Genomic DNA, 19,434 nt, shown 5'->3' with positions numbered 1-19,434 from the left:
CGAACTGGAAATCTTCAGTTTGGTACAACTAACTTGGTATTTAAGAAACGGAAGGTCAAGTTTCATTAACGGAGGAAGGGATCCTATAAAGATACTAGACAATTTTTAGCAATTCAACTGTTTTTTCTTCTATAAGAACAACCTGCGAACCCTTACTAGCAAGATACTAGTACAGAAAACACCAAATGCCCCCCACCCATCTGACCACATACAAGTTTTCCCACTTGGCTCCTGACACAACTAGCAGTGGCTCTCTTAATCCTACAGGGAAGACGACACATGGCTACATCACACTGCTTTCAGGTTCGTTATCAGCCATGGAACCTCTTCTGGTCCTCACCCCTCTGCCCCAATCCCACAAACTCTAACCCATTTTAACAGTAAAATATTTTAGCAGTATCTTTAGAAAGGTAGTTCCATTTTATATTTTTTTCTTCCTTTTACAGCAGAACTGTGGTGAAAGCTTTGAGTCAGCCTGGAAAACTCAAACTGTCCTTCATTGGCTTGCAGCATTCATTAGAAATAAATTCACACGTAGAAATGGTTATTGTTATGGTCACTGCAAAGATTTGCATCTTAACAACTCAAATCTTAGCCAGAGACCAACTTGAGACATCTAAAAGCAAAACTGTGGTTAATAATAGATGGAAGTCTGCTCAAATTATGTATTCTGATGTCATCTGCAGTTATCAGAGCCTTATTTCACAGGACAATCCCACGGCTAAGTATTAATAAGGCAGTTTCCAGTGAGATACAATTGAGTTACAACACAACAGTACTAGAAGTATTTCTATAAAGTTTGAAATGTTTTTAATATGTACATTCTTAGTAAATATTAAAGTAGTGCTCTTCTCTTGCACTTTTTTCTTTAGACTTCTAAAAGGGCATCAGAAATACAGTTTTCATCCCCCTCCGAACCAATGCACAGGTTGTTACCTTTGTAACAAACACATATGAATTCTGTACATCTTTCCCTCCCCACAAAAGAAAACTATGCCATGACTACCCAATTACACATCATCACAAGTTTAAGTTACGCATACAAATAATTCCAGAGTATTTTTTTTTAAAAAAACATATTGGATTTATGAAACCATTCCATGCATTCAACAACAAATAAAAGAAAAAAAAAAAAAAAGATCGTTAAATTTCTTTAAATAGCATTTTCTCTACCCAAGTACCAAAGTCTGGATTCAGTGTATCATTAAAAATAACCATTGCTTGACTCATAGAAACATGACAATACATAGATAACCACGTTTCTATTTATAGACAACACGCTATACTACCTCTTTAATGAATGTCAAATAAAGCAAGGTTTGCTTTCTAAGACATTGAAACTGCACATTAAGAAAACAGTAAGAGGTGCTGCTAAAATGGGTAACATTTTGAAAGGATGGCTATGTATTTATACGATCCTGCTTTGGAGTAGCAGTTAATCAGTAGGGTTCCTATGCTGGTAGCTAGTTTCTTTTTTTTCCAGAATGACAAGCTTTCCAATAGCTAGAGCTTAATAACCCGCAAATACCACCAATTTTATCCTGAAGAGATGAAAAGAATAAATTTATGCAGTGAAAGCTCTTGGGGGCAGTCACCCTCTTCACATAAATGCTTCATTTTTTTTGCCCTACAAGAAAGGCCCATAGCTCAACAAACAGGTTGGAAACACATTTGGGACGTACATTACAAACCTGAATTGAGAAGTAAAATTCTTTCACTTTTGCCAAGAAAAGGATAAGTAAAATTAAAATCTTATTTACATGCATATAACTCTGTTTTGTAACATCCTATCTGAGTGTCTGCCCTAATATACTCCTTGAAAACTGTACTTCAGTTCTAAATTTAGCTCACATGAATCCTGCCTGACAGGCATCAGTCCCAGGCATTATTCCCTCCCAGTAAATAAATCGGCACTGTCAATATGCTCAATTTATTTTGACAGATCAGTTTAGAGTGTCACATGTTCCTGATATACAGGGATTAATACCTGTGCAAATTAGTATCCATTTATTAGGAAAGTTGTCCATTAGCAAGGTGCATCTTCAGAACAATTACAACCAGCTTGCTGCAACTATTCCTGCCCTGTAATCTTGTTGAACTGCACTTACGTACAGTAAAGCAGTAAAAGATTGTTGATCAGTACCATTTGCTGCAGCTGTTAACAATTCTGTTTGCCACAAAACCAAATCATTTACAAAACATTTTGGCTCTTTAACAGAGTTTTACCAGGTGATGTTAATTACCATCCTATCAAACAACTTTTTGTAAAGACTATTAACAATGTACATGGCTGAGCATGCACCTTACAGACAAACACATCTGTCAGTTTGATACCATGTAATTACACAGTGCCTGAAAATGACAACACATCTTAAACACCATTTTAATTAACAGTTTCAAGCGGGAAATGTTCTTTAATTTTTTATTTTATTTTTATTTTTACAACTGCTATACTTGCATGAATGTTTATTTTATTTTTTATAAAAACACTAACTCCTGTCCAGAAGTCTAGACACATTCTACATACTACAGGTTAAGGCAGTAAAAAAAATGTGTTCCTGATAACTGGTCTTGACAATGTCAATTAAAGCTGTCTGAAGCCACTCCAGTTCTCCAACAGATCATTGAAATCCCATATAATTTGTTGAGTGAAAAAAGTTCACCTTGTTTTCTTCGGAGTTTTAGTAACAGAGAACAAAACAGAATTGGGTATGGCAAATTAAGAGAGTGTTAAGGGAAGGGAACATTTGATTTCGATTCACTGTATGAGCTTAAAAGTTAAAGGGGTGTGATTTTAGATGGGAGCCTGAATCAACCAAGAACTGTAGGGAATGAAGCAGAAAAACCAATTTTATGCACATTACTGCATTCTTAAAAATATATTGTTATCTTCAGCAATTCAAGTAAGGTAATAGACATTATCAAAAATAACTTCATGAACCATACTTAAGTTTCAAATCACATTCTCAAACTTTTAACCCAAAGCAGTTTTATTTGTGTTAACTTCATATAATAAACCATGAAGGTCTGACTGTACAAATGGTTAATGACTTGCACTTGATTCCTGTAATAGCTAGCAGACTTGCTAACCAACGTACTGTAAAGATATGGCAGATTACGTGTTTTATCAAAGCACTTTGATTTAGGCATTAAACAAATTCAAATGGTTGACATTCTGTGCTTCTACTGCATCACTTAAAAGAGAGGCAAGAAACACCCATTATTATACAGACAAATATTTTACAGAAAACCCTTCCTTGAAATCAACCTTTTATCCGCAGCTGTAGATGAGAGTATAATCTGTTGTAAACAGGGCACTGTGTTGTAAAACCAGTTTTGTTTTTTTGTTTTAAGATCTCTCCAAAAGTTGGAAAAACAGACTCTTCAGAATGTCTTTCAATTGTAGCATGTTCTGTTTTCTATATCATAAAGTTACTTTCCTTTGATTCCTTTTTTAAAGATGTTTGTGTTCACAGCAGTTCTGTTTTTAAAAATTGTTTGAAACTTATATAAAATTCTGTACATGTTCACAAATTATTGCATAAACAGCATAATCTTCATGACAGTATTCAGCAACACATGTCCATCTCAGGAAGTTCACGTTTCCCTTCTTGCTTTTTTCTTCTTTTTAACTTGTTTGGGGGATTCCCAGCTTTCTTCAGACTTTGCTAAAAACAAAGCATAACTACAGAGTTACAACTGAGGAAGTCTACACAGAACTGACTTTTAAAATCTTAAAGAGTACATTCCATAACACAATGAAGCTTCAGCCAGCATGATTTCTGCAGATCTCTTATTTACCTGTTTGTACCAAATGGACTAATCCAAAGTGCCTCTAAAACAAAGTTTGATAACTGCAACCTCTTTTTCTTACACCATAAATAAAGTCACTCATTTCTGTTAATGTAACATCTGCAATAAGGTCATTATCAGCTGTTGGCTAAGTGGAAATAACGTATGTGACCTTATTTGTTCACTTTTATCAGATTACACCATTTTTAACCACTGAGTTACACTTATGCATCAGAAGATTAATTTTTAAAATAATGAACTACATAAAGATGTGGTTACATGGTATCCAGAATCAAATAAAGAATCACTATATTGTTTGAATAAATAGATTGGCCTTAAAATGTGCTGGCTGCCAAAAGCACTAAGTCAGGTAAAATATTGTACATGTTTAATATGAGATATTCTCCCATTTGCTGAGGTGGGAATTAGTCACAAAAGCCTATTTATTTTAGAACCAGAACAAAAAGCAGTAAAATGACATACTGGGGATCTTATCAATGTTTATAAATTCCTGAAATGTGGGTGACAGAGGGATTTGGCCAACCTCTTTTCAGTGGTTTGTGGGGACAGGACAAGGGGCAATGGCCACAAATGGAGCTCAGGAAGTTTCGCACCAACATGCAAAAGAACTTCTTCACAGTGAGGGTGACAGCACTGGAACAGGCTGCCCGGGGAGGCTGTGGAGTCTCCTTCTCTGAAGATAGTCAAGGCCCATCCGGATGCCTACCTAGGCAACCTGCTCTAGGGAACCTGCTTTGGCTGGGGGTTGGACCCAATGATCTCTCAAGTTCCCTTCCAACCCCTATAATTCTGTGATATTAACTATGTAATTATGGCAGGGAACTCTCATCCTGATAGGAAAGGGTACATTCAAATGTCTGTTAAGGTCTTGACAAGGACAACAAATATTTTTAGTCATTCAAGCATACGAAGCTTGTTTTTCCTCACAGTGAAAGGACAGTTGCCAAAATACTTAAATGAAAGCTAAATTATAGTAAGATCCATCAGTGAAATACAGAAGTATCTGATGTGCTACTCTGCATCCAAACCGCATGGCAAAGCATTCTGACTGTAAATGCTCTATGGAAAAAAAAACACGACATTGTGAATTCAGATAAAATTGTACTGAAATACTTACTCTGTGGAGGAGGCACACTGTTTTGCTTAACATTGGGACTAGAAACATCTGTCTCTTGCAGCATCTGTGGCACTTGGGAAGCGATCTTGTCAGAATCGCTCTCTGATACAATTACAGATGGCTCAGTAGAAACAGCAAGTGAAGGAGCCTCCTCAGGCTATTTGAAAAAACAGAAAAAAATCCAAGAGTTTACTAAGTCATGTAACTGTAAGACATTCTTATACAGCGTTATTTTGGAACCATACTTAGCAGGTGCTGGGAAGATGGCACTGAAAAATTAAGCCAATATTAAAATCCTTTAAAATTGTATTAAAAGCCGCAAGACTGTGACTGCCATCTAGTGCCAAAACTTTTTAGTTGCATACAAGCAAAGTAGCCACGTAAATTAGTTCACTTTAACATAATGCAGAGAAAGAGAATACAATCTGAAAGTCACAAAAATCTGAAAACGATTCTAGAACATGTATTCAGAATAGGTGGAAGACAGTGATGTATACACATTTTGTTTCAAAGCAAAATGGCAAACTGTTTTAGTCAAAATCTACAAGTCAAAAAAGCTTTTATATGGTTCAGAAAGCATTTGCAGTTGTTCCTCCCAAGTGCTCAGCTTGGTAGTTGCACACATTCTGTGCTTATATTAGAACAACAGGTATTTGTGAGAGTAGTCAAAAATGTTTCAGTGAAATCTACTGTAGAATGAACTGCCAGGTGAAAGGTAGTTTTAGTATTTTCCGATTATTGGATCTATTTTGAAGATTCCCACTACAGAGATGAACTGTATCTGTAGCTTACTATGTAGCACTTACTGGAATGAAAGTACAGTAAAACACAAGTTGAAATGCAAGGAAAAAAAAAAAACATTTTAGTAGGAAAGTCAGAACAAAAAAGAACTGTATGATCCCACAGCAGGCAACCTACGACAAAAGGCTTCAGATAAGAGTATACTGGAAAAACATGGTATCAGTCAAGAAACAAACCCAAAACTTTAGGATGTTATTAAGAATGCATGGCTGTAGCTGTCCTGCAACAACAAGGATGTGAAACTAACAGAACATAACAGTGATGTCTACATCCATCCTGTGATATAGATGTACACAGATCCTAGGTTATTGTTACCAGCTTGTACTGTTGGTATCACTAACATAAGCATCTCACAAAAACTTAGTCAAAACATAAAATAGGGCAATATACATTTAATACTGAGCAAGAAATTAAACAACTTTAATATTTTTAATAAGAAAAAACTAACAACAAAAAATAAGGTAGAAGTTCTCTAATCTATTACGAATAGAGAAGTTTTCTGTGTTCTTACACAACTGAAATAAGTTTAATGAGAGAACTACTGGAATTATAATTAACATCACGCTGTAAGGATGACTTTTTTTTAATACTGCCTACGCTGATAAAATGAAGTCCCATATTGCAGGACTCCCAGGCCTTGCCAATTCTGATGTTGTCTAATTGCTGGCAACAATTAGCTACACAAATACTTCAAATCAACGTTGCCTCAAACAGAAAGAGGACTTAAGAAAGTTCTTAGTTGTGCAAGGTAACCAATTAAGTTTACTGGCATCACTCACAGCTTTGTTAGGACAGGGTCACTCTCCACCCACAAATAAAACAACTTGATAAAGATTTTAATGTATTGTACAGTTGTACTGGAACATACCATTCATGTACCTAAAGGGGGGCTACAAAAAAGCTGGGGAGGGACTCTTTGTCTAGCAGTGTAGTAATAGGATAAAGGAGAATGGCTTTAAACTAAAAGAGAGGAGATTTAGATTAGCAATTTGGAAGAAATTCTTCACTCAAGAGGGTGGTGAGACACTCAAATTTTAATTTTCCTCATACTTTGTTTTCATGTTTCAGAGCATTTGCTCAAGACTCAATTACCTAGCTTGAAAACTTTGGTCACCCATTTCAGGCATCAGTCATAGACCATTTCTAAAGTGTTTTGGAACAGCCAATTCAGTATCAGAAGACATCTTTGGATACCTAAAGTTACAGTAGAGCCAAACCTGATGGCAAAGAGGCTTGAAGAATAACTGGTAAGCCATCTGCATTGTCAGATGTAACAATTCACAAATTAACCTTTATGTTCACCAAGTTCAACTAACTTTCAGGGAATGTCAGTAACAGTTTTTTTTTTTTTTTCCCTCCTCTTTTCTTTTGCTTCCACAACAAGTTTAATACAATATTTGATCTCGCTTCACAAAACTGCCGCTGGCTGCAACACAGCTATATATAGGCACAACCTATACAAACACAATGAATTTAAGACTCACAGCAACAGAATCACTCCAGTCTAAAAAATTATAGTGCACAGTGTAGGTCTACATCCAAGCTGGTGAATCAGACAGAATATTTGATACCAGCCTTGAATAAAAGTTGAAGTAAATCTAAACTGAATAATCATAGTAAAAGCTATACTTCGCAGCAGAGTATTTATAATAAGCTAAAACATGTCTGAATCTGGTTTTCAAGGCATGTTCTCAATATACAGTTTCTGTACTTTGGTGACTGTAGCTTCTTGTAAAAGATTTCATTCTATTATTTTCATTGAAATCTTCTTGTCTTTATGCAACCTTGTTATAACCTTGCTATCTTTATGTAACAAATGCTTAGTTATTAAAGTGAACCTCACTGGGGACTGTCTCACTGATATTGTTCATACTTCATGGAACAAAATCAATACCATCAGAAATATTAGTTATTTTACTTCTTCCTACAATGTGATCCTTGTAGGACATTATCTAAAGAAACTATTTTGGAGAAAGACTAAAGAGAACTTGTATTTTCTATAGTACTTGTTTCAACTGAGAACTGAAATAAATGGTCAGTTTGTGAATTGGTTCCATGACAACTCAGAACATGGTATATTGGTAACTCTTCACTCAGTTGCAATGAGGCAGTAAGACATGCTGAGATATTAGTCTTGCATTCTTACCTATTTATTCTTAGGCTTCCAGATCTCAAAGTTTTAGAATTTATATATTCAAACAACAACAAAATCCACAAACTTGGTCATGATGAAGATGCTTAATGATTTAGCAAATGCTGCTTTTTAGAGTGGATGCCCTTTTTAAAAACTCATAACTAACCTGTATCTAAAATTCAGCCTCTTGGTCACCTTCAAATTAAACATAACCTGAAGCATATCCCTATTGTTACATTACCATACACAAACTAATATTTCAGTACATCTTGAGCATTTAAAAATGGAAATCATTAAACACTGTTTTATAACCTTACCTTAGCTGGTTCACTAGTACTTATGGTCTTCAGAGAAAAAGCTATTTCCTGCTGTGGTTGAGCTTTTGAGGTATCCTCTTGAAATTCCTCTCCAGCTTCTCTATCCAGTTCTTCAGTGTCCTACAAAATTGGGGAAAAAAATTAGGAGCCTGTATGTGCAGTAAAGTTCTGATTCTTTCTCCCTACACAGTTTGGTTGCCATAATTAGCTTGTATAACTAAGGAAATCTAAAAAAAATATTAAAATAGTTGGCTAATACTTGCTTAATATGCAGACGTTTCAGGTACTGACTTGTATAGCTTTCTTTTGCGTATTATGCTTTAACAATATTTTGCAACCCAGTGCAGTTTGCAGGGATGTCTGTAAAATAAACATAACTATATACAAACTGAAAACATTTCCTAAGTTTCCAAGTCTCAGCCGTTACTCCTTAAGCACAGTTGGACAGTTTTCCTTTAAATGAAGAATTAAGTAGATACATTTGTTTAAAGCACTAAAAGGGCCCTAAGGTGAACAGTACCTAGAACACAAGTCTCCAGTTTTAAACTGGAAGTACCTTCTCAAAACATTCCTTCCTTCCTTATTTCCCCCGGAAACTTGTGAAAAATGCAGTCAAAGCCTGTTGACTCCTAACAGGTAAGAATATATCCTGTCTTACATTTAGCTCTGATAGTAGCTTCTGCTGCCTGAAGTCAACAAATACAATGTGAACACATAGATTGTACTGTTTAAATTATACTTCTCATCAATGAATACATTCAACTTTCAGGGTTATAAATTTACAAATTTTAAGTGAGTTTGAAGAAGAACTCGCAAGTTAAATCACTAAACTTACTATTCTAACTTGAAGATCCATGCAAAACATTGAAAACACCTGTTAACCATTTCTTATTAATCATGACTTATGTCTAGAGTTATTGCAGAAAACAGAACATTATAGATTTCAATCATAGGAAAGCTACAGACCTACTATCCCTTTTTTTTTTTTAACCTTAAAAGAAATGTTGCAAATTGACACGAATCAACCGTCTCTACTCACACAATATTAAAAGAACTCTACTTGACAGTAATTTTATCTTTTACAATTAAAAAAAAAAAGAAGCAAATCCAAAGTAATTATGACTGAAGTAATGCTTTCCTCCTCCTCCTTTATGAACGGCTGTCACCACAGGCAGAAGCAGGATGTGTTCTGAGTATGAGCTGTCAAAAGATTTTTTCTTATTTAGAAAGTACTTGTTTTCATCTATTCAAACATGCTCCGATTGCCAAGTGCAATCTGATTTTGCTTTTTTTTTTTTCCTTTTTACAGTAAATGTGTTTCAATGTAATTTTTCAAAAAAGAATTTAAAAATATCACAGACAACTCCAGCTATCCTGTTTGCAAACAGTATCCATCTCACTCAAATCTGACTCACATAGGATAGCTGTACTTGCAGAGTTAAAGTCATAGATACTTAATATTTCACATAAACTACAAAAGTACTTTAGAAAACCATTATATCCTAGTAGAACTGCACTTCAAGAACACCTAGAAAGGGAATTTCAATCTCTCGTTCTAGCTAGCTATGCACACAAGGCAGCTGTCTTTCAAAACACAGGAACAGAGAGCTTCCCACGCAGAGGAAAGTCCCTGTAGAAGCATCCCTGCAATACAGAATCTTGATTTGAAAGGTCATTGATTGATTTCAAGGTAAGCATTTTTCATATATTTCATGCTTTTCAGCAATCCAGCAGAACTACTCTATATTCACCAGTCAATCAGAGAATCATTTACATTGAAAGAAATATTAATAAAGGAGTCCTTAACTTGTAAAAACGGTAGTGTACCATAAAGAGTAACAATGGTTCAGAAAGAAATGAATTTTACCTTTCCCAAAAATAATTTTCTTAAGTCACTAATGCACAAAAATAAGTTGATTTTGTGAATTCCTCATAAGTTTATTTTCAGACAATCCAGATCTTGCTCCATTTACCTGTGAAGGAGAGTTAGCTTCTTCACCCTGCTTCTTCTTTTTCTTCTTCTTTTTCTTGGACTTCCCACTTGTCGAACTCTGAAGAATTGGCTCTGCTTTTTCTCGTTCATTATCTGAAGCCTTAAATATGGAAATATAAGATATTAAACATTTAGGATGACAATGAAACATTCTTCCTATAAGCTAAACTTAAAATACTAGCTATAAGTGATTTAATGGCACATAAAAGGAAGTGAAAATCTTATCTGGAAACAGAGTACAAGAGATGGGAAATGAAAAACAAACAATGTACATAGACATGCTGCTTTTTGCACACACAAGCATTGTTGAGTAGTATTTATGGGGAGAGATCCAAATCCTCTATTAGTACTCAATAAAAGGTAATACCTTACATTATGGTGAGACACCAAGATCTGACATGGAGCTAACTGTCTTCTATTTTCCCCTATAACAACATCCAGCACCACACGTTAACAAAATGCTGCTGCTGTTATCAGTGTAAAGGAAGTGAGAGATTACCTTAATCATCACCCTTAAGTTACTTTAAGAAACAGCAGTGGTAAGGGCAAAGTCTTGGAGCTAAGGAGAAAATATCACCTTTTACCTTCTGAACATCAGATAATGCCTCTTCAGGTTGCGGAACAGAAACAGCTTTTTCTTCATCTACCCAGTTTCCCCACTCTTCTGCTGGTGCATTCCAATCTGAGCTAGGATCAGCAGAAGAAAGTCCATCTGCAAAAATTAAAGAGATTTTCAGGAACGTCACCTTACTTTACAGGCACTCTTTGACAGTTGAAAAATAATAATAAAAAAATACTATGCAGGAAACTACCTTTGATACCAAGATATAAACAGGTGTTTCCTGTATTTCTGAAATATGTAAATATCTTAATGATAAGATGAAGACTTTGGTAAGTAATGAGTCAGCTTTAATTATTTTACAAAGCAATAGGATTACAAACTAGTCGCAGCAGCTAGCCACATGCAATTGCTTTGGGATACTTTTATGAACTATGAAAAGAGGAACAAAGTCAAGGGTTGTTTTTCATCTTAAGTCTTTTTCCTGGGTTGTGAAGAAATTAGGATGAACTGTGAATAATACTGATGCTTAGAAGGGATCCTTTACAAGTGTCGTATCTGAGAAATGTAAATCTCATTGAGACAGAACTCATCTTGTAACAAAGACGTTCTTTAATACATTATTTTTCCCAGGCTTTTAAGTCCTTACTCTATTTTGCTAGAATTGTCCTTTTGCAATGGCATGCATTTATGCTGTGATGGGGAATGACAGGGTCAAAAGTTAAAAATGCTAGAAGGGAAGAACTAAGCCCTAGAGTTTAGCAGAAACTTACAGCAAGTCGATTTCAAAAATATTTTTTTACCCTTCACCTATGCCAAATCGATGGCAAACATCCAAACTTGGTCTGCCAACTATGGCAGCATTCAATTTAAACATTTAAAAACTTATGATAAAGTGAAAAGCAATGATAAAACCAATTGCATTTACTAGCAAAAACTGTAGTTTGCTAGTACACTAGGATTTTAAGATTACCTAGAAAACTTTATCTCTTGCCTTCTTGTAAAAATATTACCTCAACTTACTTGGTATATTACGTATATAACATACTTCGAACATTATACACTAGAATCAACTGATTTGAAAAAAATTACTCCAGTGTAGCACTTAATAAGGTTATTATCTATTGTCCTGTCACTAATTTCCTTAAGAAAAAATTCCATTCTTTTTAATAGAAAATTCATACTATCTGGACATACAGTTAATTCCCATGCACTGACCCTGATAGATCAGTAAAGTATATCTGTATATCACTTAAGGAAAGTTCAAGCCTATTTCCCCCTTCTTATTCTTATAGATACCAAGTAATGGAGGTGCACTAATGAAAAAAATGACTTGATTAACAGAAGCTGTAGATATAGACATTCTATGCTCAGAAATGTGAATAAATTATGCTCTTATAACGAAAAACTGATCAATTCCAAACGATTAACTGAAGATGTGCTTCCCTTATTCTTAAGCCAGATAAAAGACAAGAGAATTTTTATGTAAACTGGAATTAGAATGATCATGACAAAAATGATGGAGTCAATGACTCTATCAATCCATTCTAACCCTGCAGTGATTGTTCTTAGAAGGTAACGTATGGCAGCCTTGATGGTCACTTTGTTGACCATGTTTTTAAGCCAATGAGCTAACGAAACTACATTGTTTAGTTCAAAAACAAAAACATTTATTCAGTCAAATATAAGAATATCAACCACAAGGCAATTCAAAAAGTGGACTTAAGGCTGTAAATGTAAGCTTTCTTCAAGGGTACAGCTTCACTGGTAGGTATTTAGGTAAGTCTGTATCACTCCACTACTACTACTAACTATACTCCAGCCCTTGTTTAGGTTTCTGACTGTGGTAATAACTAAAGGTATGTTCTGAAATCAGCAAGGAGGGGAAAGGGGAAAACAAACACCATGCTTACTATAACTCCCAAGTAACTTCATTGATCTCTAGCCTGCATATGCTTTTCATATACATACAAAATTCCCTAATGCTTGCTAAGCAAGGAAGTAAGACTCAATACAGGAGTCTTAATGTCATGTTAGGTTTTCAGTAAGGTACAACCATGGAAAGGCAAACTCAGTTACTCAGATACAATCTACTAACACCAACATAACTTCTGCAGACTTGCAGCAGATTTCTTATCATTTGTAGTAAATTAAGACTGTTGTAATTACATTGTTCTTCTAGCAAAAGTCAGAACTACATTAAAATGCATGAGCTTTCTTTCACTTCTGTGTTTCAATACCAAGTATTTTGCCTAAGAAATAATTATCTACTATCACTCATCAAAAATACTTTTTGCTGCTTTCCTCAAACTGATACTTATCTTTACAGAAGTGGAACATTTCAGTTTTTGTCTTCATACGCTCACAACTGGTTAATGCAAATAGCTCAAATAATTATGCTTTAAAGTGATGGTAACTGTAATTTTTGTTAATGAACATTTTAGAGGAACATACTTAACCCAGACCATTCGTCATCAACAGGGGGTTGAGCATGACTTAAATCCCACTGAAAATCGGAAGTACCAGCCTGAGAAACTGGCTCACTATTGGATCCTGAAAGGGAATAAATGAAATTGCACTTTTAAGTTACAGGCTTCCTCATTTCTCTTAGGTAAAGAGATTCAAAGGAAAATAGCAAAGAAAGACAGATGGCCCAAGGAATAAAAAAGTCTGGTTCTCAACACCACACAGTACAGGAAAACTACCAAGCTCTTCAAAGTGAGATTTATTCAGAAAACAAAGGAACCGAGAAAGGAAGACAAAGTCAGCAGTAGAATATGGAAAAAAAAAAAAAAGAGGTAATACAGATTAATAACATTCCACAAGATTTACAGCAGTCTCCTCTAATTGGAAAACAATGAAAACTTATGGGTGATAAAATAATTCACCATGTGTAAGTAAAAACTCTTATATGCATCAGCTTAGAAGACTACTAGAAAGAAACTTGATTATATCAGAGATATAGCAATTAAATTATTTACTACTAAGTGAATTTTATGCTCATCATTTAGACTCAGCACACAATCAAGCAGAAATATCTTATTGATTTAGCTTTTGATTATCATTTTAAAAGTTACTTTATTGCATTATTTGAGCATAACAAAAACAACAACAACAAAAAAATCAGTTCAAGTAAAAAGTTCCAGGAACATAAAAGCAGCATGACAAACAACAGTAAAGCCTAATTCCAGCTATGATAATAAAAAGTGTTAGACATCTAACATTATTAAGAAAAATAAGGCATTAGCAAACAAAATTTCTGAAAAGACCCCAAAAAGCTCATTTGTGGGACTGAAAAAAATTAACATACCGCTTCACAGTGAGACTAATGTTTGAAAAGAAGTTTAACTAGGATCACAGATAGCTACCTGGTTCTCCCTAATTTATAAACGCCTCTGCAAAAAAAAATCTCAAATGACAAGAATATTGACACATTCTCCACCTTTTACTAACCAGCCATTACAGCAAGCAGTGAATATTTATTCGTAATTTAAATATTAATTAATAATTTAGCTAACGTGCATCAAAGACCATAAATATACTTTATTGTCCTCATGCTTCTCTCTGAATTCAAGTTGGAATGATGGTATTGCAGATGAATCGCAGATCAGTCTTTCCTACTTTATTAACTAAGTTTTCTTAATTTTCAGCCTAGCAACTCAAATTCAAGTGGATCCCTTTGGGAAATTCAATTTCATTAACATTTTTGTACAATTACTATTTTTTTTTTTCTTAAGATAGGTTTTCATTAAGTGAACTGTTCTTTGGAGAGCCTGGTGAATTAGACCTTGGCATTTATAACTTCTTTGTTATACTGGCACAGATGCGCACAGAGAATGAAGCACTTGTGAGTTACAGGACAATGAACGCTAGTTTCACAGTATGAGGACCACAAACTGCAATGCCAGTAAACATAGCTTAATGCATAAGCGCTTGGCTAGCTACTTGCAAGAAGAAAACAGACATGCCAAGCTTTTTAGACTGGGAATAAATACGCAAGAGAAGAAAACCTGACCCCTTTATTAAATAATAAATCACTGTAGCACTTATGTCAGTAGTTTAACACACAAGATCTGTTAGGAAGCCAGGTTTGTGTTCTATAGCAATTTCACCCTTCAAAACAAGACGACCCTGGAGTTAGTTCAGCTTTCCTACCCATCCTACAAAGCAAAGGACTTCAACTCCTGCCTACACAACACATTTTGAAAGCAGTGCTTCAGTTCCTTGAAGGGAAAAAAAGAGCCCCAATCAACAAACCCCCTGAAAGTGCAGGGTAAAAACTGTTTTCCTATAAAACAATTTTCAGATCTCCATCTTGAGTCACAGCAGTACTTAGCAATCTCTTATGCCAATCACTTAGATTCAACACAAAGGCAAGCAGAAATACCTCATTAACTTAGCTTTTGATTATCAATTTCAAAGTTACCTTATTGCATTATTTTAGCATAACAACAAAAAGCTTGGCAGACTTTCACAAAACAGGTCTTCTACTTGTTTACAGTTACCACTACTATTTTCAAAGGACAAACGATGCAAATAACACCTGGCAAAGTTGTTTCTACCTAGTATAGGAGAAGAGAGGCAAAAATCTTTGGAAGGGCATACATACCAGAAACTCCAGGAGTTAATCCAAAAGAAGAGAAAGAAGTAGAATTTGGTTCAGAGGTATTAATCCGTGCATCCACATTCCAAGCAGCTGTGGGGGGAGGGAAAAAAAAGAAAGAAAAAGCAAGCTTCAGACTGCTGGCAATGTTGAAAAAGTTAGCTATTTAATGATGAATAGGGTCAGTAAAACAGAGGAAGTTCCAGCCATGTTAACATTCCATACAGCTGAGAGCAGCGTTTGACTTATTACATGAGACAATCAGCACTGACAGAGGTGTGAATGTATGAACATTCAGCTTGAAATCATTTTCAGACTACGATCTTCCTCCCTCTACCTCTGTTTCTATATAGAATGTTAGAATTTTTTCTATATATAAACTTTTCCTTTGTGAGGAGTAGATTGTGTTTTGAGACCCATATTGCTGTATTTCTCCCCCTACTAACAACACTGGAGTTATGAAAAAGCCTATTTGTTAGCTCTGTGGATGACACTTAGCTTCAAGCAAGTTACTTTTATGTTGAAGAACAGAACTGAGTTCAGAACAATTTTTGACAAATACGAGATGCTTATTAAAAATTACAACATACTTAACTCTGTGAAATGTCAAGTAGAAAACAAGACAAAATAACCAGTGGCATAAATGTGTCAAAAAGAAGCAGCTGGTTAGAATGTGATTATATGATTATAAAGGAACTATAGTAGAAGTTATAATGAGCTACAAAAAGAACCTCAGGAGGTCCCTAGTACATCATCTTCTCCTCAACACACAGTCAGATCAGGCTGCACAGTGTTTTTTATCCAGTTGAATCTTAAAAGTCTCTAAGGATGAAGACTGGTTACCCACAAAGGTTGTGCATATATGATGCCTGACTGTCCTTGTGATGTAAAAGTTTCTGTTTTTATACTCAGTTTGAACCTCTCATTTCAATTTATGTCTGTTGTCTGTCATCTTCCTACCACACACCACTGTGAAGAGCCTGTCTCTGTCTTCCCAGTAACACCTCACAGGTTCTGGCAGGCAGCTGTCAGGTTCTCCTGAAGCCTTCCACTCCCCAGGCTAGACAGGCCCCATTCCCTTAGCCTCTCCTCCCACTGCAAGTGCTCCAACAACTGACATTTCTGAGGATCTTTGCTGAACTTGCTCCAGCTGATCAACATCCTTTCTGTATGGGGGGGGAGGGGGGGTGCAAAACTGGACACAGTATTCCAGATACGGTCCAAGAAGTGCTTATTAGAGGGCATAATCACTGACACAATCTACTGCCTCCTCTTAATGCAGCCCTGAACATTGCTGGTGTCCTCTCCTGCCAGGGCCCATGGCCATCTCATTGTCCACCAGGACGGCCATCCCACAGAGCTCCTCTCCAGCTAGCCAGACATTTTCTAGCTCGGGGTTTCTCCTTCCCAGGTGTAGCACTTCACATTTGTCCTTCAACTCCCTCGAGCTTTGGTTGGCCCACTCCTTCAGTCAGTTTAGGCCTCTCAAGATGGCACCCCTGATCTGGGCTGTACCAGCTGGTTCCCCAAGGGTTTGCGTAATCTGAAAGTGATGTGAGTCACACTATCACCTCCTCCAGATCATTTATAAAGATAATAAACAGGACTGCTCTAAGCACAGAGCCCTGTGATACCCCATTGCTACCAGCCTCCAGAGTACGGCCCACTGACCACTACCTTTGAGCCTAACCAGTTTTTCAACCACCCAGAGCAGACAATCCTAACTTTGATACAAAAATGCTGAGAGAGACAGTGTTGAAAACATTAGTAAAGTTATGGTAAAAATATATCCTCTGCTCATCCACAAATCTGGTCACTTAACCAGAATCTGATCAGTCTGGTCATGCATGACTTGTTCTCAGTAACAAAACAAGAGCAAGCTGTTTAGTCGCTAAGAAATACCACATTAGAATATAAAGCAGAATACAGCTAACTGGAATATGAACAAAGTAAAAAAAAAAAAAAAATAGAAACAACAAAAACACTTGCTTCTACTCAGTAATAAAAAGCTTTCAATGGAATACCAGGTCCAGTCTCAGGCACCATAATCCAAGAAATGTGGGACAAATTTAACCAATCTAGACAAAAGCAGCATTTCTGACTACAGCAGAACACTGCTTTCCAGAAAAGACCAGGTTCATTTAGACTGAACAATGGAAAGGACAGTATCACACTGTTTACTAATAAGGTTGTTGCACAGACAAATGAAAATTTCATCATTTATCTGAACAATATAAGCAAAAAAGGCTAAAAACTGTACTGGCAAAAACTAAAAAATAATTTCTAATGAGAAAAAAAAATTGTAAATACACTTAAAGAGACTGTCACAAGAGCTGAGCAATCTTCGCTCCTGAAGCCTAAACAGATGTCTGTTAATACAACACAGCTGATTTAATAGGTTCTAATACATATGTTAAAAAAGGAAAGAAAAAAATTACACTTAATATACACCTTCAGACTTAATATACACCTTCAGAATTTTAGAGAAGTGATAAAAAATTAGGTTCCTTGACAGAAATAATTTTATTTCAGATGAAAACTGAAAACCCCATTAAACTAATGAGAAACATAGACGATAAGCCATCAGAACTTGCAATAAACAGAAAATGCTTAGTTCACATTTCACTAGACCATTCCAAGATTTTTTTGAATACATAAACAAAGCTATTCCAGAGATTCAGTACCAAAAATCATGTAAAAATGCTTAAGTGAAGCAAATTTTTCTCAAAATAGCTTACCAATAGGAGTGAACAAAGAACGCTCTTTCCAGGGCCTGCCCACCAGGGTTACGCCCCAGTCCTTTCCATTCCCATTAGCATCTCCAGTGTCTTGGCCCCAAGCCGATGTCTCAGTCTTCCTCTTCCCAGCTGTAGCTGAGGAAACAGACGTCCATTTCTCCTCCCCTACACCCATCTGTGAGGAGATTTTTACAGACTTCTCATTCCAGCTTCCACCGTTTACCGTATGGCTTTCGCTCAATCCTGTAGAAACTTAAGCATAAGAATAATGAAACGTTACATAAAATACTAATTGGATGAAGAATTAAAATCTTACATGCACATATACTTAGCAATAAAAAAGAACAAATGAACAACAGCTTTGCTACACCAGTGTGATACAGAAGAGCTGCTGCTCTGTCTCAGCTGATTTTCCAGTTCAGATGATACACACCATCTGTCAACTAACTTGAAGAGTGAGGGATAAAAACAGCACTGAACTGCACCCTTCTTCCTGTGTCCCTTTCTTTGTAAGACTCATATCTTGTTTCATCAGTGCCTTTAGATTAAAAAAACAAGGCAATTTCTCTTACAGACTATGGTGATGTGATGGCTTGTGGAGAGCCCTATATATTGAATGGGGAACAATTTCTGTTTTGTAGCTATGGTGGCATACAATAGCCCTCTAAGCACTAAGTAGAAGAAACGACGTGTAGAAAACGCTTCCCAAGTGCTACATGGAATTTGCTAGGCACATAGCTATCATTAACTACAGAGACCAAACTCGGGGGAAAACAAACAAAAAAAAACATGGTAAGCTCTCAAAATAACTCATAAACAACGTATTTTACATTACACTATGGTAAGAGACCACAAATCTATATCTGCAGTCTACTTTGCTGAGGAGCTACTAGTCATAGCAAGTTTAACATGTACTTTCAGAGGACTCAGTACTACACTGAGACAAAGATCATTATACATTTTCTTTTCTTCTTATGTCCCCATAAAACATAAAAGCTAATGATCCCCTGGCACACCCAACCTGACCCATATATGACACACTTTTCTCAAAGGGCCCTGCATATCAAACCCTCTTATTTTTAGTTATACATTGTAAACAACAAAAAAGCTGCCAGTTCACAAATGATTAAGTATCTACATACTACGTGTAACAATTACTCAGCTAAAAAGTGACACATAAATAAGTCAGAATCATATGTCCACAAAAAACACAGATGAAATGTTTTATTTCATAATTGAATTCCACTCAAGCAGCATGAACATACCAAATTCAAGGCAGTCTCACTGGCAAAGAAATGATTTGCTGAGATACGCCTACATGTTCCTAGATAAATCCTATTTCCAAACACACACAGCTGT

General features: G+C 35.8%; 1 protein-coding gene and 1 long non-coding RNA gene across 2 annotated transcripts in view; both read right to left on the bottom strand.

Annotated features, from left to right (window-relative positions):
• Positions 1-793: 793 nt before the first annotated feature.
• The window catches only part of MTDH (metadherin), a 33,129-nt gene continuing 14,488 nt past the window's right edge, over positions 794-19,434 (bottom strand). Inside the window, exons 6-13 of the mRNA XM_035317404.1 lie at positions 18,076-18,327; positions 15,344-15,430; positions 13,189-13,287; positions 10,760-10,887; positions 10,156-10,275; positions 8,183-8,302; positions 4,931-5,087; positions 794-3,668 (exon numbers count right to left, since the gene is read on the bottom strand). Coding sequence (XP_035173295.1) covers positions 3,598-3,668; positions 4,931-5,087; positions 8,183-8,302; positions 10,156-10,275; positions 10,760-10,887; positions 13,189-13,287; positions 15,344-15,430; positions 18,076-18,327 — 1,034 coding nt within the window. The 3' untranslated portion in view covers positions 794-3,597. The remainder of the gene's footprint in view (positions 3,669-4,930; positions 5,088-8,182; positions 8,303-10,155; positions 10,276-10,759; positions 10,888-13,188; positions 13,288-15,343; positions 15,431-18,075; positions 18,328-19,434) is intronic.
• LOC118161771 lies at positions 11,529-13,182 on the bottom strand. Its single transcript, XR_004748158.1, has 2 exons — positions 12,639-13,182; positions 11,529-12,266 (listed from the first exon to the last, which is right to left on the bottom strand). It is a non-coding gene; the product is annotated as an uncharacterized LOC118161771 (long non-coding RNA).

This window comes from Oxyura jamaicensis, chromosome 2, assembly GCF_011077185.1.
Source record: "Oxyura jamaicensis isolate SHBP4307 breed ruddy duck chromosome 2, BPBGC_Ojam_1.0, whole genome shotgun sequence".
Taxonomy (NCBI): Eukaryota; Metazoa; Chordata; class Aves; order Anseriformes; family Anatidae; genus Oxyura; species Oxyura jamaicensis.
Note: the sequence above shows the minus strand (reverse complement) of the source record. Positions and strands in the feature narration are given on the sequence as shown.